The sequence below is a fragment of the Labeo rohita genome, chromosome 12, assembly GCF_022985175.1.
Source record: "Labeo rohita strain BAU-BD-2019 chromosome 12, IGBB_LRoh.1.0, whole genome shotgun sequence".
Lineage (NCBI taxonomy): Eukaryota > Metazoa > Chordata > Actinopteri > Cypriniformes > Cyprinidae > Labeo > Labeo rohita.
The window spans coordinates 28,403,175-28,423,058 of record NC_066880.1 but is presented as its reverse complement, the minus strand read 5'-3'; the positions used below and the strand labels follow the sequence as shown (position 1 = coordinate 28,423,058).

The 19,884-nt window shown below is 37.9% G+C and overlaps 2 protein-coding genes across 6 annotated transcripts in view; both read left to right on the top strand.

Moving 5' to 3' along the window:
• Positions 1-4,830, top strand: part of wu:fj29h11 (uncharacterized) — a 60,104-nt gene extending 55,274 nt beyond the window's left edge. For 4 of the 5 annotated variants that reach the window (XM_051124075.1, XM_051124073.1, XM_051124077.1 and 1 more), the window contains 4 exons: positions 310-438; positions 667-882; positions 1,982-2,135; positions 3,950-4,830. In XM_051124075.1, the coding sequence (XP_050980032.1) occupies positions 310-438; positions 667-882; positions 1,982-2,135; positions 3,950-4,520 (1,070 nt within the window). In that variant the 3' untranslated portion in view covers positions 4,521-4,830. The remainder of the gene's footprint in view (positions 1-309; positions 439-666; positions 883-1,981; positions 2,136-3,949) is intronic. The other variant, XM_051124074.1, reaches the window with a different exon arrangement.
• Positions 4,831-6,434: 1,604 nt separating this feature from the next.
• Positions 6,435-19,485, top strand: bsk146 (brain specific kinase 146). The gene is made up of 4 exons (XM_051124437.1): positions 6,435-6,623; positions 12,433-12,628; positions 12,764-12,966; positions 15,687-19,485. The coding sequence occupies exons 2-4, from the start codon at positions 12,457-12,459 to the stop codon at positions 16,479-16,481; spliced, it is 1,170 nt and encodes a 389-aa protein (XP_050980394.1). The 5' UTR covers positions 6,435-6,623; positions 12,433-12,456; the 3' UTR covers positions 16,482-19,485.
• The last annotated feature ends 399 nt before the right edge of the window (positions 19,486-19,884 follow it).

Sequence of the window (19,884 nt, the reverse complement as noted above, 5' to 3'; positions counted from 1 at the left end):
GCATCGCCTGCACGGCTGCGTTTGATCCCTTTGATTTCTCCTCCAGTTTAATCTGCGCCGCTCGCCCTCATTTCATCGCTTCTCTCGCACGCGCACACATGCATTGAGCACATATGCTAATGGGGGTTTGTTCGCTGACATGAAAGCGCAGCTGTTGCCAGGGCGAAGGGAAGAGCTGTCACAGCTCAGCTGCGCATCAGCATTAATAACCTCTGTACAGTGAGACTAACGCATCATTTGTGGTCAGTTTTTGTGATGTGACATTCATCTGTGGCAGTTCGGCTGTAATTATGCTGTGTGTGTTTGCAGTGTCGTCTCTGGTCCGGGCTTCAGGAGCCTTGCAGGAGGAGGAAATGCAGATACAACACAATAAAGAGGACCGGCTGGTTTGCTGGCCACCGAAAGCCTCTCTCAATAGAACAGGTGGCAGCAGTTCAGGTACAGACTGTGAATGGAGACTAATGAATATATTCAGAGCACTGGCTGTTGCCTTGGCCAGGAAAATTAATCACACAATGTTTAGATGTTTTGAGACTTTTCATTTGCCAAATCGGCAGCCTTGACAATGCATAATACACAATGTCAGAGAAAGTCACAATTATGTTTTTTTATTATGTATATTCTGATCACATCTTACATATTTTGCGGTGTGTTTTGTGGAGTCAGGCAGTCAGGCTGTTGAGGAGGTGATGAAGATGTGGCCTCCTCCTGCTCCTCCTGCTGCTATGGGTCCGTTGACGGCTCCGGGTCACTCGGGCTCTGGAGTCGAGAGAAGCTCGTCCAACACCAGCGTCTATCAGCGAACCGCAGAACCTTCTTTGCATACAGATGCAAGAGCTCAACATGAACCCAGACCGAGCAGCGTCCCGTCACGAGCCACAGGTCAGGGCAGTCAGGGCTGTTGTTCAAACAGTAGGGTCAATGTGGAAGGGCTGGGCCCTAAAATATACACTACCAGTCAAAAGATCTTTCTGTTCCAAAATCTGTTTTTTTTAAAGGAGTCTCTTCTGCTCACCAAGCCTACATTTATTTGATCCAAAGTACAGCAAAAAAAAAAAAAAAAACAGTAAAATTTTGAAATGTTTTTAGTATTTAAAATAGCTTTGAATATTTGAATATATTTTAAAATGTAATTTATTCCTGTGATCAAAGTCACTTCACTTCAGTGTCACTGATCCGAAATGATCACAAATCATTCTAATATGCTGATTAAAAAAAAACATTTTTTATTATTATCAATATTTGCATTTTTTTTTAGGATTCTTTGATGAATAGAAAGATCCAAAGATTAGCATTTATCTGAAATACAAAGCTTTTGTAACGTTGTACACTATACCATTTAAAAGCTTGGTGTCAGCATTTTTTTTTTTTTTTTTTGGGAAAGAAATTATAGAAATTAATACTTGTATTTAGCAAGAATACTTCAGATTAATCAAAAATGATAATGAAGACATTTATAACGTCAAAAGATTTCAGATGAATTTTGTTCTTCTGAACTTTCTTTTTATTAAAGAAACCTAAAAAATTTTCTTCAGCTGTTTTCAACATAATTAATGTTTTTTTAAGCAGCAAATCAGCATATTTAAATGATTTCTGAAGGATCATGTGACTGGAGTAATGATGCTGAAAATTCAACTTTGAAATCACAGGAATAAATTACATTTTAAAACATATTCAAATACAAAAACAGTTATTTTAAATGGTAAAAATATTTCACAGTTTTACTGTTTTTGCTGTACCTTTGATCAAACAAATGCAGGCTTGGTGAGCAGAAAAGAACTCTTTAAAAAAACCATTAAAAATCTTATAAAACATTTGACAGGTAGTGCATATATGTTTTAATTTTTACTAAAATTAAATACTCTGTTTACTTGTAACTTGCAGAATAGTGAACTTGAATGAAGTATTAACTTAATCTCAAGGGAACTTCAGGAAAATCTCTCTTTTTGAAAATGTTTTAAACGTGTGTTTGCTCACTCAGAGCGGAGGGAAGAGGCCGCAGTGGAGGATGTCCAGTCTGTGGTCGGTCCTGTGAAGTCAAACGCTGCTACGGATGAAGAAGATGAAACTTCAGCAGATGAAACAGAATCAACACCAACAACAGCGGATGATCAACACTCAACACCACCACTGCAGTATGTTTGATTACTATTGGGTTTGTTTATTGCATTTCAACTAGGGCTGTTGGTTTAGGGCTTAATTTGGTGTCATTATGGAAATAATGTGTTAAAACAGCATTTAACGCAGCCACCCCATCCACACCTGTCCATCATTTTACATTGATGCAATTGCTGATGAACATGATGCAGGACGACTGACTGTGTTTCAGAGCCTATTAGAATGCATTTATATCAGCCTAACATTCAAGATATGAGGCCAAAGAAACACCTTATTATATTTATATCACATCAACATGTGCTGTTTTCCTCTATACCTGCACCATTGTAAATGTGATATTGATTTATACAACAGTTCAGTAAACAGCTAATACTGTTACATTTTAAACTCAATATTGTCAAATTTAATTTTAGTTCCAATCAAAAAATAGTTCCAATCAAAGCCACACCAGTTAATTGTTACTGAATGAATCCACAGTTTTAAAACAAATAGAGCGAGCGAATAATTCAGTGACTCATTCTTAAAGACAGTCATGTAGTTTCAGAATGAATCAGCCGATTGAATGAATTGGTTGAGTGAATAATTCAATGACTCACTCATTAAGACAGTGTCAGTTAAATTTTTCAAATTATTATTTTTTTTAATCATTCATATTTTAATATTTAATTTAAAACAAACAAACAAATGATGGCATTTATTGTCATTATTTATACAATCAAATTTTTTCTTTTTAAAGCTACATGTTTGGAAATGTAGCTTTAGACTCGTTCATAGCTTTCACAGCTTTGTGACTCATTTATAAAGACAGTCATTTAGTTTCAGAATGAATCAGCCAATAAATGAATTGGTTGAGTGAATAATTGAATGACTCACTCATTAAGACCATGTCAATTCAATTTCACATTTTCAAATTGTTACATTTTTAAAGATCATTCATATTTTGATATTTAATTTAAAATAAACAAACACACAAAAAAACAATAATACACATTTATTGGCATTATTTATACAATGCTGAATCAAAATATTTCTCCCTAAAGCTGTTTGGAAATAGAATTTCTTTCTAAATCTACATTTAGTTAGTTAATTAATTACTTCTTTCTGAAGTCATTTAGTTTCAGAATGAATCAGCCGTTTGAATGAATTAGTTGAGTGAAAAATTCAATGACTCACTCATTAGGACAGTGTCAATTCAATTTTAATTTTTGAATTTTTTTAAAAATCATTAATATTTTAATATTTAATTTAAAACAAACAAAGATAAAAAAAACAATAATGCCCATTTATTGTCATTATTTATACAATGCTGAATCAAAATTTGTCTTTCTAAAGCTACATGTTTGGAAGTAAAATTTACTTCTAAAGCTGCATGTTTGGAAATGTAGCTTTAAACTCATTCATAGACTCGTTCATAAAGACAGTCATTTAGTTTCAGAATGAATCAGCCGATGAATGAATTGGTTGAATGAATAATTCAATGACTCACTCATTAAGACAGTGTCAATTCAATTTAAAATTTTCTAATTATTTTTTTTAAATCATTCATATTTTAATATTTAATTTAAACAAAGAAAAAAACAATAATGCCCAATTATTGGCATTATTTATACAGTGCTGAATCATAATATTTCTTTCTGAAGCTACATTTGTTCAGTGCTTTTCTTATTTTCGCTTCTCTTCGCATTTTCTTCTCAATACTGTAATCTTTTGGGAGGAAATTTCTGTGTTAAAAATGAATGTGCAATTAATCAATCAACATATCATGTAAGCAATTAGATTAGAAATATTAATCACTTGACCAGCCATTTGAAAAGATTTCACTTCTTCCTAGAAGCCAAGATCCAGCTCAGGCCCCAGAGGTGGTTTTAAGCCAGTTCCAGGGAGCTGAAGGCCTGCAGCGTCCGACCATGACTCTGGACAGCGCCATCTGGAGCAAAGCGTTGGTTTCGGAGGAAGTGCTGGAGGATCTGACGCTGGATTGCACCATGCCTCAAACCCTGGTGCTGCCCAAAGACAAAGAAGACACGGCCTCGATTGGACAGTGGGGAGAGCAGCTGGTTCACTCCTTCCTCACACACTGGAAAGACAACGGCGGACCCAGCCAAATCACCTGGTTCAATGAGAAAGGAGAAAGCGGTCGCGCGTGCGACTTCAAGCTGACCTTCACGAATAACGGCAGCACGCAGGAAGTCTTCGTGGAGGTGAAGACAACGATCAGGCGTGATCGACACTTCATCCACATGTCTGCGAACGAGCTGGATTTGGCACTGAAGGAGAAAGAGCGGTATCACATATATCGAGTGTACGGCGCTGGAGACGTGCAGAACGTTCGTCTCTGTCGCATCAAGAATCTGGCGCAACATCTGCATTCGAAGTCACTGGAGTTGTTTTTATTTGTGTAGCCCTCTCATAACATGTCTGATCTATGTTAGGTATACAGTTCTACCTGTTTGCACACTTGATTCTTTTTTGTTTTTAATTCTACTGATACTTTTTTGTACTGATACGTGAGATTGCACAATTTTAGTGGCCAGTTATAGTTGAACGTTTTAAGGAATGAACATTTTCTCTGTTTACTTGTTTGGTAATATATTCAAAGCACAGGTTTTGCATTGATTCTTTCGTAAACTCTACTTTAACAGCAAACTGTAACTTTACTCTTTGGATTGCCATAATCAGTTCAGTAAATAAATAAAATGTTCTGAAATTTAACAGTCGCGAAGGTTTCATTGTTATGTCTCTATTTTTTTCCAGTGACTTTAGTAGAACATGCATTCAAAACGTTAGCGCAAAAACATTTAGACATCATTCACAGAACATTTTTTCTAAAACGTTTTAGTTTGTCTAACTTATTTAGACATTAATACTAGTTTCAGATGGCTCAGCAGTGTTGCGACGTCTGCGAGTTTTCCAATGGAATTGTGCTACTTTAACACTGTTGCCACAGGTTGTTTTTCATGTCCACTCTTTGAGCAACCCCAATAAGGTAATATTTAGTCTCTGGAATGCTAATTTTACCAAGGGAACCCTGCCAATAAATGTTTATTTTACCCCCCCGGAATGCCATTATTAAAGGAGGACCCCTCTAAAATGCAATTGGGCTACTTTTGGGCTAATCTTGAGTTGCAATTGGGTGGGTTTTGTTGCGAAAACCTGGCAACCCTGTGGTTCAGCTCACATTCAAAAGTAACTAAGTTTGCAAAAGGATAAAATGCAACATTCCCCTATATATAATGTTCATACAACCAAGAAAAAATGTTCTTAAAATGTTAAAAAAAAACACTAATTTTAAACCCTCCACTTGTTCCAGTGTTGCCAATTCCAGTTTTTCATGTCCACAGGTCCCAATAATAATATATTTAGTAACTTTTGAGCTAGATTTAAGTAGCAACTGGGCAGATTTTGTGGTGAAAACCTGGCAACCCAGACTTGTTCCAATCCTGTACGAGTTTCTTTCTTTTGTTGAACACAAAAGATATTCTGAAGAATATTGGTAACCAAACAGATGACGGTAGCCACTGACTCTATAGAATGAAAAAAAACAAAAAAAAAACAATGAAGTCAATGGCTGCCGTCAGCTGTTTCATTACCAACATTCTTCAAAATGTCTTCTTTTGTGCTCAACAGAACTTTTATAGGGAGGTGAACTTTTATAGGTTCCTTGGGTGGACTGTCTGTTTAAATAAAGATATTCTGCAGCTGGGTCTGATTGTTTTCACATTATATCATCAGATGTCGTCATTATGGAACTGATGTAATGTCTGAAAATGTCTGAGCGATTTTAGTCCTTTTGAAGGAATGTGCCTTCAATGTGGACTGCGTTTATTGCGCACTGTTAATTGCTTTAAAGCTACCCTGCATGTGTGTGTATATATATATTTATGTATATATGTATATATATATATATATATATATATATATTTATATTTATATTTATATATTTATGTATATATATTTATGTGTGTATATATGTATATATATGTATATGTGTATATATCTATATGTGTATATATATATATATATATATCGTTGCCCTTTAGTTTGTACAAATAAAATGAATTAATTAACTGGCACCGTTAAAAATAAAAATAAGACGTACTTATGCTACTAAAATGCATTTAACAAATATAGCCTCAGCGACCTGACGCGAGGATCGACTCGTGTTGTTATTGGCTGACGATCGCAGTGGGTGGGGTGTAGTCAGGTGACGCGAGGGAGTGACCTGCGCTGTTACTGGCTGATCCGCGCGGTGGGCGGGGTTTCATCAGCCAGTCTCGGAAGCCGTGATTTTCCCCAGTCTCACCTATGAGCGCACAATAGAGCGTCGCAGGCGATGAGATCCGCGCCGGGTGAGTTATGATGCAGCGGAGCGTCTGATTCTCAGCAGCACCGGGATACACAAATGCGGAGAAGAGAGAGACACTCCACTGCACCGTGAGAAGAGACTCTCACTGCGGTATTTCTGGCTGGAAACAGAAGAACTGCTGTTTTGGACGGATTTCATGGTGAGTGCATTCCGCTTGATGTCAACATTATTGTAATATTGCAGCAACTGATATATTTTGACTTGGAATTGATGCATAATGCTCGATTATAATGGACTGTCCTGCTCAAGACTGATAGATTTGTGTAAATAACACCCTCAGGTTACCGCTACCAGACGAGCTTAATCAGCACTGCAGAATAATGCCCTTATCCTGCAAGGAAAATAAATAAAATAAAATAAAAATTAATATTATTTACTGCTAAAATTGAAGGATGAACCTGAGCAACAATGGTAACATTTATAATAAACATTATTATTATTATTATTATTATTGCTATTATTCGATTAGTACAGCGAACTGGGTTAATAATAATAATAATAATACTGATAATAATAAATTGTTTATATATATATATATATATATATATTTATTTATTTATTTATATTATTTATTTATTTATTTTTGTCAGATATGCATTGGAGCTTTGGATGAATTTCCTTTTGTCCTGTTTACCATGCAAACGTATAGCCCCTTTAAGAAGAAAGTGAGTGTGTGTGTGGCTGCAGACTGTGCAGGCAGCACAGTGTGTGTGTTTGTGTGTGAGGGTGTTGCTGCTGTTGTTCTCAGTGCGGATAGGATGAGTCTGCAGGTATCCGCAGGTCACCCAGAACTCAACAGCGTTAAATGGATGCTGTCAGAGTCCGGATGAAAAATGAGCAGACCGGTCTGGGGAATAAGAGTGTGTTTAGATTCTGATTGCCTCTAGTGGACGCTGGACAGCAGTGCAATTGACATTCCCCGGCCGTGAGCTCTAATGCTGCATACAAACACAAACACATGCAGTGCTTCACTTCTGCATGTTAGTTTTCTGTTGGATGGATACAGACTGATCTCTGTTTGCACAAGCCTGCCGGACAGGAACCACACATCCATCTAGCGCATTCTGAGAAATGAACGTTAATGTGCGATAAGGGATTTGCTGGCTTGATTGTCTTTCACACCCCTGTGGTTTGAACACAAGGTGTGAGAGTCACAGTTTTTAATTAATGAAGATTCTCCACACGACCTCCTGTTCACTGCTTGTTGCATTAGATGTATACAATATTGTCCGAGATCTTACAGTCGTCCACATGCATATGCTCATTTTTCAATCAGTTTTAATAATAAACACCAATGTGTTTACCTAAATGCATTTGTTAACAAATCAGTACCATGTTTTTGGAAATAGTGGTGATGGTGTGGATTTTTTAACACATGTATTTTGGTAAAAACAACATTTTTCCAATTGTATTCTTTGAAGTGCCGTGGAGTAGCATGTTAATGCCACATTAAGCGACTTCTGGTAATTCCCACGCAATGCATTGGGAAATTCAAAGCTTAAATGTGAAAAATGTTGACTTTGAAGAGCTTGTGAACATTTGAGAAAGAAATGAAATGCAATTGCAAAATTTGCCACTTTTTTCATTGGCCAGTCAAACTGGTAGCCCCGCCCCCCAAACATGTACCATTGGTTGAACCAATGTGGCTTTTTAATTCTGATCAGGATGTTTTAAGAAGAGCAGTAGCACAGAGTCACAATGTTTACACCTTTTGGACCTTCAGAATTAACTGAAAAGGCATGTGACATCAGAAACTTACGCATATTTAATTGTAAACGTGCTCTGCGATTACACGGATCACAAAATGCTCATATTAGTCTCAAATGTCATGACTTTGTACCAATCTTCCATCAAAAACCCTAACCATCATGTGTCTTTATTTGCAAGTAAGTCCAGAAAAACAGGTGACTGAGTCACTAAGTTTTTCAGTTAGCTGTTTCTGTCCAAAACACTGATTCATTTGAGAATGAAACAAGTAACTGAGCCGTTGAATCAATCATTCAACCAATTTGTTCAAAAACACTGATTCATTCAGAAACAAAACAGGTGACTGAGTCACTGAATCATTCATTCAACTTTTTCTGTCCAAAACACGGATTAATTTGGGAATGAAACAAGTAACTGAGCCACTGAATCATTCATTCAACCAATTTGTTCAAAAACACTGATTCATTCAGAAATAAAACAGGTGACTGAGTCACTAAGTCTTTCTGTCCAAAACACTGATTCATTTGAGAATGAAACAAGTAACTGAGCCGTTGAATCATTCATTCAACCAATTTGTTCAAAAACTCCGATTCATTCAGAAATAAAACAGGTGACTGAGTCACTGAATCATTCATTCAACTTTTTCTGTCCAAAACACGGATTAATTTGGGAATGAAACAAGTAACTGAGCCACTGAATCATTCATTCAACCAATTTGTTCAAAAACACTGATTCATTCAGAAATAAAACAGGTGACTGAGTCACTAAGTCTTTCTGTCCAAAACACTGATTCATTTGAGAATGAAACAAGTAACTGAGCCATTGAATCATTCATTCAACCAATTTGTTCAAAAACTCTGATTCATTCAGAAACAAAATATGTGACTGGGTCACTAAGTCATTCATTCAGCTGTTTCTGTCCAAAAAACTGATTCATTTGGGATTAAAACAAGTGACTGAGTTACTGAATCATTCATTCAACCAATTTGTTAAAAAAACACTGACTCATTCAGAAACAAAACAGGTGACTGAGTCACTGAATCATTCATTTAACTTTTTCTGTCCAAAACAGAGATTAATTTGGGAATTCAACAAGTGATTGAATCATTCATTCAGCCGAATTGTTTAGAAACACTGATTTGTTCAGGAATTAAACAAGTAAGTGACTGAAAATGCTCGTATTTGGGTCAAATTTCATGACATTCTACCAGTCTCCCATTAAAATCCTTCACCATCATGTGTCTTTGTATGCAAGCAAGTCCAGAAAAACAAGCAGTCTTTCAGTGTTAGTGAAGAAAACAAGCGGGTCAGTAGGGAAAATACATCGCTATTTTCCCAAACCCCATTGAGTCCTGCTGAGCGGCAGTGACATGAATATTCTAGTGTGGAAGCACTGAGAGAGAACAGAGATTAAAGGCCCATGTTTCACCTCCCTTGACTTTCCTTTCCTTTTCTTCCCTCTTGTCTGCGTTTTCCTGGCTGCGGCTGCGATAACCGCAGAGCGAGCGGAATGACAAAATAGCTCACACGCAGGAATAAATGAGCCATTACTGTTTCACGCTTTTAAATGGCTGTGTAATGATGAGAAGCAGAGGAAGTCTGTGCCTGCTTTGTGTGCAAAGAACGTCCTGTACCAGAATGTGTGCGTCAGGATGTCAAAGTTTGACATTACAGCAGAGATCTGCTATATTTGCATTTCTTTGCCTTGAGCCACACAGACTCGCTCGCCGATTTGACCCGGTGAGTCATATTGCACCATCTTGGCATGTTCTGTGCTCTATAAGAAGTCCTGGTGTGAATGTGTCAGATTTGCAGACTGCGTTTGAAGTCTGTTTAATAATGCCTGCTGCAGGTTATTAGACAGGGTATTTGAACAGGTCTTAAGTGTTTAGCATGTAACTTGTCCTGCACCGTTAACATAATGACAGCTGAAGTCATGCAGTTTGTTGAGGAGAGGTGAGTTACCTAATCATCCACTCTGAACAACCCACATTTCTGTGCCCTGGCAAGCACCCAGATCACCACAGCCTTGCCTTATTCAGAAAATCTCTATTGATGTTTTTGGCGCATGCAGGAGGAAGATGTCATGACATCTAATGTGTAATGCAGGTGTACGATCGATAACATAAGCTGTGAATAAGAAAGTAATTTCACTGTCAGTACATTGTCTTCTCTAGAGATGCTTTACAGCTGAAATTAAAATGTATTACTGTGAAACTGCTTTGAAACAATCTGCATTGTATGAAGTGCTATAGAAATAAATGTGAGTTTACTTGACTTGCACCAAAAGCATCACGGCTGTTTAACCTGCAGTGCTAAGCTCTTGTGCTCCAGTGGCTGTAACTAATGGCCTCTTGCATTTTTGGTGCTGAGGGACAGATGGGCTGTGATTCAGACTGTTTTCTACCGTAATAATAAGATTAGAATTAGTAGACTTGGCTGATATATCAGCAAGACTGAGTAATTGGGGGTAATTTAACTATTTTGACAGCATCAACCAGTGGCTGTGGCTGATTAGGTTAGTTCTGGTCCTTAAATCTGATTGGCTGAGTCATTCCAAGAGTGCTGGTATCATCGTCCAATAGCATTGGGACGTTTGTGTTTGTTTCAGAGGGACAGTCAGTCTCTGTGTTAGTGGTGGGGATTTTCAGTGATTTCTGATGGTTACATCATTACTCTAGTAAGTGATGGCAAACGACTTCAACTAATTTATTCAAAACATTGCTTCATTTGGGAGTCATTGAATTGTTTATTAAACTGGTTTGTTCAAAAACACTGATTTATTCTGATTTATTCACTGAGTCACTGAATAATTCATTTAGCTGTTTCTGTCCAAAACACTGATTCATTTTGGAATGAAACAAGTGACATAATCATTAAATCATTAATTCAACTGATTAGTTCAAAAACACTGATTCATTCTAGAATGAAACAAATGGGTCACTGAGTCATTTATTCAACTGATTCATCCAAAGTCACAGATTCATTCAGAAACAAAACAAGTGACTGAGTGATTGAATCATTCATTCAGCTGATTTGTTCAGAAAGACTTACTTATTTTGATTTATTTAAGAATGAAACAAGTTAGTGACTGAGCCACTAAATCATTTGTCAACTGATTTGTTCAAAAGCACTGATTCATTCAGAAACAAAACATGTGACTGAGTCACTGAATCGTTTCTGTCCAAAACTCTGATTCATTTGGGAAATAAACAATAGACTGAATATTTGAATCATTCATTCAACTGATTTGTTCAGAAACACTGATTTATGCAAGAATGAAACAAGTGAGGCAGTGATTACTGTGTTCAACTGATTCATCAAAAAACACAAATTAATTCAGAAACAAAGCAAGTGACTGAGTCATTGAATCACTTACCTGAATTGTTCCGAAACACTGATTTATTTAGGAATAAATGAATCATTTGTTAACTAATTTGTTCAAAAATTCATTCAGAAACAAAACAGGTGACTAAGTCACTAATTCATTTATTCAACTGTTTCTGTCCAAGAAGTCTGATTCATTTAAGAATCAAATAATTAACTGAATCATTGAATCATTCATTCAACTGATTTGTTCAGAAACACTGATTTATTCAATAATGAAACAAGTCAGTCACTGAATCATTTGTTCAACTGATTCATCCAAAATCACAGATTCATTCAGTAACAAAACAAATGACTGAGTCATTCATTAACTGATTGATCAAAAACACTCATTCATTTCCATCAAGAATGAAACAACTGACTGAGTCAGAACCAAACCATATATTCTTCCACTGAAGCTCAAGACACACTTTGATGTGGGTCTTCATCATATGACACTTTGATATGATGCATAAAAAGTGTGACATAACAAGTACTAACATCTTCTAAAACTCTTTTTTTTTCAAAACTAATTTTACCATCTTATTCAATAGGTTACGCAACAGCAGGCCAGATCTGACTTGTAAACAGTTGAGCTCCGCTTTAAAATGTAGCAAAGTGATAAATATTCATGACAGACCCTGTAAAGTCCAGACGCTTATAATATTACATAAGCCACTGCACCCAAACACAGAGAGAGAGCGAGACTGCTGAGGCATGAAGCGCTGGAGAGATCAGCAGGTTAGATGAGGGGAAGTGAAATCCCTCTCCTCCTTATCTGCAGGATAATTACATTCCCTGCGGCAGACCGCTGTTCAGTTCTCAGCAGAGGAAGGCGTACATTGAAATGCGTTTCCTCGTTCTTTGTGTTGCAGTAAGGCCGAGCGACCGTCAGCAGAATGAGCTCCTCTCCCGTCGTCTCACGCGTGTCCGTCGACATCCTGGAGGAACTGCAGCTCTTCGCAGCTCAAAACCTGGAAAAGGTGGAGGTCAACAAATACTATGAAGTCATACGGGAGCTGGGGAAGGGCACCTATGGGAAGGTGGACCTCGTCATCCATAAGATCAGAGGTACAGCACAGCTACAGATCAATCAGTTAACGATCATTAATCCGAAGGACGGGGTTGCTGTGAACCAGTAATGCTTTAAATGAACGATTCAACCAAAGAAATCACCCATCATGTTTGGTTTCCATCAACCCACAGGTACCAAGATGGCTCTGAAGTTTCTAAAGAAGAAAACAACCAAGCTGAAGAGTTTCTTGAGAGAGTACAGCATCTCCCTCTATCTGTCTCCATGTCCCTTCATCATCAACATGTTTGGCATTGCGTTTGAAATGGAGGAGTACTATGTTTTTGCGCAGGAATATGCGCCATCTGGCGACCTGTTCGATATCATTCCTCCGCAGGTAATGCAGCGTCATTTAACAAGCGTAATGCACATGAAATATTAGTTGCAAAATCATTAATTTACTCGTGTTAATTTTCCACGGAAAACAAAAGTAGTGATGGATCAAGCTCCAAAATATACAAAAAAAAAGTCCAGTCATCTTTATTTCTGCTGCATTTTATACAATACAGGTCATTCAGAGCAGCTTCACAGAATTAGACAGGAAAATAACAATGTTAATGTTGCAAAATTATGAAAAATTAACAAATTCAATGCAGCTGTAAAGCAGCTCTGCAGAAAACAAGTGTCATTATTTAGCTCAGCTCAGTTCAGTTCAATGTTGATTCAGGTTAGTCATTAACTTTCAATGTTGCAACATTCATTAATTTTTAAGTGAACTAAATTTAGCAACTCTGGTGTCATTATTCAGTTCAGTTCACTGTGATTCAGTTTAGTCAGTAACACTGTCAGTGTTCTAAAGTTTATCAATTGAAACACAATTTCAATTCAGATATAAAGAAACTACAGAAGACTACAGTAGTGTCATTATTCATAAATTGTCATAATTCAGCTCAATTCAGATTCATTGTTGAATTACTTTAGAATCAGTGTCAGTGTTTTAAAGTTCATCAATTATAAAATAAATTCAATTTCAGCTGTATAGCAGCTCTACTCAAGACAACACTTCTCATTTCAACTCAGTTCAATTTTGATTCAATTTAGCCTATAAATGTCAATTTTGCAACATTTAGCAATTGTAAAACCAGTTCAATTCAGCTAAAAAGAAACTCAAATGAAGATAACACTCATTATTCAGATCAGTTCGGTTCAACATTGATTTGGATTAGTCAATAACACTGAAGTTTCAAAATTAGTCAATTCTAATGCACTTTCAGTTTAACTATATTTCTAAATTGTCATGATTCAGCTCAATTCAGATTCATTGTTGAATCAATATAGTTTAGTAACCAAGTCAGTGTTTCAAAGTTCATCAATTCTAATTTCAGCGGTAAAGCAGCTCTACACAAGACAACACTTAATCAGCTCAATTCAGATTTTGATTCAGTTTAATCAATAACTGTCAGTTTTGCAAAGTTTATAAATTGTAAGGCCAGTTCAGTTAAAAAAGACACTCAAAAGAAGATAACACTTTTATTATTCAGATCAATTTGGTTCAACTTTCATTGTCAATAGCATTGTCCAGGTTACAAAATAAGTCAATTCTGAAGCAAATTCAATTTAACTGTATTTCTGAATCATGATTCAGCTCAATTCAGATTCATTGTTGATTAAATTCAGTTTAAAAACTGTTGCAAAGTTGATCAATTATGAAACAAATTGTTTCAGCTATAAAGCAGCTCTACAAAAGACAACAAAGTTGTTATTCACATTCACAATTCTATTCAATACGGATTCAATTCGGTTCAGGTTTTGTTTTCATTTGATAATGTAAATGCAGACAGATTGCTAATAATACAAAATATTGTCTTTTAAACAATAAGTTTAAAAAAGTATCCATATTCATCCAAAAATTATCCGTTGAACACAATATTGTGGGTCAACTGTCATTCCAAACCTTTTGTGGATTTCTTCTGTTGAGCATAAAAGAAAATATTTTATAAAATATTGGTAACCAAAGAGTTGATGGTAGCTACTGAATTTTTTTTCATACTATTGAAGTCAATGGCTGCTGTCAAAAAAAAAAAAAAGAAGAAAAAAACTTATTGGTTTGGAATTACTTGACGACAGAATTTTCAATTTGGGGTAAACTGCTCTTTTAAGGGTGTGTTCACACCTGTCATGTTTGGTTTAGTCTCGCATAGCCAGACCTTCAGACTGACGGCAGAAGGTCTGGGAACCTTGACCGCTTTGAATTGCCAAGGCCCGCCCAAGAGGCCATATGATTGGCAGGTAAAGCAACCAATCACGTTTCGTTTTATGCCGTGTCATGTTTAGGTGCCAAAATAACAGGCCGGTGTGTAAAACTTTGACGTATTTTAAAGATTCTATGCTGCAAACTTTACATTTTCCACATACGTTTTGAAAAAGCATTTAGTTGATCCTGATAAGCGTTTGTCGTCACAGTTGTAACACGATGGCGTTCTTCTTTCGTGAGGGGGTTTGGCGCCATAGCATTTTAGTTTCAAGGTGGAAGGTTAAAGAACGTTATAACTCAACCACTCCAATGATGACTTCAAAACTCAGTCTAAGTGTGATGTGCCGTATGCATCAGACTTTCAGCCAGCGGTTCATGGGCATGATGTCTGAGGCTGAGACTATGTTTGGTTTAACTAAAACCAACTTCGGTGCGATTGCTTTGTTAGTGTGGTTCATTTGAGTAAGTGTGAACATGGCCATTCAAGCCCTGGTGCACACCAGTAAAGCGGACCGAGATTGCTAAAAAGATGGGTCTTAGTCTGCTTCCAAACAAACCTTTTGACTGGTGAGTTCGGTGAGTTCCGTCACGAAATATATGTCATTCAACCCAACCAATCAGGTTTTGAACTTATCACTATGCCTTTAGATTTGGTATCTTTAGGTTCACTTTCAGAAATGCCAGTGTGAACGCTAAGTGGACCAGGACCAAATGCATCATTTTCCTTTTTGGTCTGGACCAAATGAACCAAACAAACTGAATTACAAGTGTGAACACACCCTAAATCTTGCTTGATGTAAGCTCTGGAATATGATGATCAACTATTGTGTTGTTGACTGTTTATTCTCAATGTTTTGGCTCAGGTGGGACTGCCGGAGCCGGTGGCGAAGCGCTGCGTCCATCAGGTGGCCATCGCTCTGGACTACCTGCACTCCAAAAAGCTGGTGCACAGAGACATCAAGCCTGAGAACATCTTAATCTTTGACAAGGAGTGTCGCAAGGTCAAGCTGTCAGACTTCGGCATGACGCGGCGCGCCGGCTCGCCGGTGAAGCGCGTGAGCGGGACCATCCCGTACACGGCGCCCGAGCTGTGCGACACGTCCAAGCACGAGGGCTTCTTCGTGGACTACAGCACGGACGTGTGGGCCTTTGGAGTGCTGCTGTTCTGCATGCTGACCGGGAACTTCCCCTGGGAGAAGGCCATGCCGTCCGACACCTTCTACGAGGAGTTCGTGCGCTGGCAGAGGCGGCGGACGGGCGCAGTGCCGTCACAGTGGCGCCGATTCACAGACGAAGCCCTGCGCATGTTCCGAAAGCTCCTGGCCCTGGAACAGGAGCGCCGCTGCTCGGTCAAGGAGGTGTTCGCGCATTTTGGCCACCGCTGGATGCTGGATGGTCAGGCGGCAGGAAGCCACCATCAGGCCACGCTGAACTCTTCATCTGAGGAGGAGGAGCTGCTGGTGGACCGTATGAAGCAGCAGACCTTATCTCCGACTGCTTCCAAGACCAACGGTATGGAGTCGGGAGCGGCTCACCACTTCACCTCCGTGTCCACGAACAGCTCCGTGTCTTCCACCAACAGCTACGAGCGCTCGGCCAGAGACAGCCCACCTAGCAGCCGCATCCTGGTCACGACGCCTATAGAGATCTGCGTGTAGAGATACGAACGCTGGCGAAATAAATGCACACAAGCAGACACATCCGTAAGAGACTCAAAACTCTCACGTACATCTGGAACGGAGTCTATTACAACGCAAAAAAAATGATGAACTTATTCTGTTTGATTCTCCGGTCGGCTCGACTAACATTCCTAACAGAGATTTGCATCTAGAAACGGTCTGCGAAGAAACGTTGCACTGAAACTGTGAAATACCACACAGGATGTGTTATCTAAAGACCCGTTCGCACCAAGAACAGTAGCTATAATGAAAACTATATTAGCATCCACACCAACTGACGTCCTGTTTATTATAATGTTTATTATAACACTCAAGCTCTTTAAAGTCATATGGATTCTGATTGGCTGATGTTTTTATTATTTATTTTTTGGAAAAAACTTTTTGAAAGTGATTACAATGACGTCGTATCTCTGTTCTAGCTAACAGGGAACATAACGATAATAGAATGTTTGTTCAAAGTTAACAGGTCAAGGTAACGTTGTCAAAATGTTAAAAAATCATTCATGGAAGGTTTTTTCTGATTTTTTTTAATGCATTTTTGTAGATAGGACAGTTGAGAAATGACAGGAAAGCAGTGGGAGGAGAGAGGGGAGCAGGAAAGGACCTCGAGACGGGAATCGAACTCGGGTCACCATGAACGCAGTTGTACTGTATGTCAGCACTCTAACCACAAGGCTGTTGGCGCCAACTTTCTTTTAAACTTTACCGGATTCAGAATGTTCAAAGAACATTCAAAAGTAACATTTGCAGAATAATGAAATTGAAAATTTCCTTCACATCAACGAATAATCAAGAAAAAAAGTTTTCTTCCTATAATGTTAATAGACTGTTCATTCATAGTTATTTGAGATTTACTAATGTTCTCAAAACCTTAGCACAAGCATTTTAGTTGGACATTTGTGTAACATTCTTTTAAATGTTACTACTGGAGAGCATTCAAAAGTAACATTCTCATGTTTTCAAAATAATACAATGGAATGATTATGCAAGCTGAATACATACTAAATTGATGTAAAGACGTGAATGATGCAAATGATGCGAATAAAGTTAATTGGGCAATGCGAACGTGCGATATACGCCTCAGTCGAGTCTTCCACGCAAGCTGAATACATACAAAATTAACGCAAAGACTTGTTTCCCGCAAACACACCTCAATCGCGTTTTCTGCACAAGTTAAAAACATACAAAATCAATGCGAAGAAGCGAATAGATGCAAATTTGCCTAATGGCGATGCGAATGAGGCAAACTGGGCAACGTGTTTGCCGCAAATGCGCAATATTTGTCTCAATCGCATCTTCCACGCTAGCTGTATACATACAAAATCAGTGCAAAGACCGAGCGATGCGATGCAAATTATGTGAAAGCGTGATATATGCCTCAATCGCGTCTTCTACGCAAGTTAAATACATACAAAATTAATGCAAATACACGAATAAATGCAAATGATACAAACTGGGCAAAAACGCAATATTTCCTTCAATTGAGTCTTTTTGCTCAAGTTGAAAATTTTTAACTCAGGCGAGAAATTGCGTGACGTGTTGTTACACAAGCCAGTCAGTGAAGAGGTTATTGGCATATCCGGTTGTATCAGAAATGTGGGTGAGTAGGTAATGGTGTGTGCACACCAAAAGCGAATTTAAATATTTGTGCGAGCAGATTACATACAAATCAATGTGAAGATGCGAAAAGAGGCAGTTTCACGCTGGGCGATGCGAGTTACGTGATTTGGGTGACGAGTTTGCACTATATCGCGCACGAACGTGCGATATACGCCACAATTATGTCTCCCGCTAGTTAATCAATGCAAAGATGCGAATAGATACAAATTCGTGCCTGGCGACGCAAATGACGTGAACTGGCTGATGCGATTGCGACAAACACGCAATATTCTCTTCCATTGCATCGTCCGTAAAAGTTGAAAAATTTAAACTCACGCAGGAAATTTGCATGACGCGTTGTTGCGCAAGCCAATCAGTAAAGAGCGAGTGATACGAAAAACATCCCATGAGTGAGTAATGGTGTGTGCACACCAAAAGCGAATTTAATTATTTGTGCAAGTAGATTACATAGAAATGATTGCAAAGAGGCAAATAGATGCGAATTTGTGCCATGCGATGGAAATTATGCAAATTGGGTGACGCGATTGCTGCGAACATGCGATGTTAATCTCAGTCGCATCTTGAGCAGGAAATCTGAATGATGCATTGCCGCACAAACCAGTCAGGTGTCTGGTTTGACATGTCTGGATGTATCAGAAAAAGGAGGAGAGCATTATTATGTTTTTATTCGTAGGAGTGATGCGAAAAACATCCTGCAATAAATCTAGTGCTGGTAACAGCACAAATTTGCATTTATTCACGTCTATTCTGAAGTCTATTCTACTTGTGTGAATAATTAATTTCGCTTTTGGTGTAAACACACCATAACACGATGCGAATATTTGCTTCATTTTGGTGTGCACACCATCACTAAAGCCTGGCTCACACTACAGGATTTTTTAAATCCTAACCAATTATGAAATTTGGTTAAGGAGAATCTTTGCAGATTATCTTCACTGAAATTTTAAACATGCACACACTACAAGATTTGAAAATTGTGGCGCATCACACACTACAAGACATTAAGATTATCAGACCGATCGAGGTGCTCGACAAGATTTTTGCTCCGATTTTCGGGAGGGGAAAATCAGGCTAAAAATCCTGTAGTGTGAGCCCGGCTTAAGACTGCATGTTTTCAAAACATTTTGAACATTCAGAAGTAATGTTTTTAATGTTTTCATATCTTAAAGGGAACATTAGCAAATGATTCTTTTTTGTTTACTAGTGGGTCATTATGATGATAGATTTAGTGTGGACGTCTCATAGATTTAGAATGATTATTAAAACGTTGTAGTTATAGTTATCATCATCATCTTTGGTGTGAACGGGCCTTTACTCATGGATAAGCAATGAACCAATAAATGAGTGGATTGAACATTTGAATCCAGTTCCAGCTCAAAGAAGCTTGCGGGAAGAATTACGAGGGCTTCCCAAAACGTCTCTAAAGCAATATATGAAGCAAAAAAGAAAGGAGAATATCTGGGATCTTCATTCTTGTGAGGAATTCATCAAATAATCATTTCAGTGACTAAGCAAACAGTGAGAACTGGGACATTGATGATATTTGGTGTGGTAACATGTGAGTGAGTTTGTGTGCGTGTTTGAGATTATTTAAAGCCTGTTTTCCTCCAATGTTCAGTACGTGCAACCAAAGGAAAGCTTTCCAGAGGTTGATGACACTGATCGTGATCATGTGGGAGATTTTGCATGTACTCGAAGTGTTTATAAATCTGACTTGTAGACTGTTGTTTTGAATTTACTTAATTTATCAGGATTCTTAGTA

What these genes read in the sequence shown, in the direction of transcription:
- bsk146 (XM_051124437.1), top strand. Translation starts at nt 12,457, where the DNA reads ATGAGCTCCTCTCCCGTCGTCTCACGCGTGTCCGTCGACATCCTGGAG. An exon ending in CGTCATCCATAAGATCAGAG is followed by an intron (nt 12,629 to 12,763) that starts GTACAGCACAGC and finishes ATCAACCCACAG; the next exon opens with GTACCAAGATGGCTCTGAAG. An exon ending in TCGATATCATTCCTCCGCAG is followed by an intron (nt 12,967 to 15,686) that starts GTAATGCAGCGT and finishes GTTTTGGCTCAG; the next exon opens with GTGGGACTGCCGGAGCCGGT.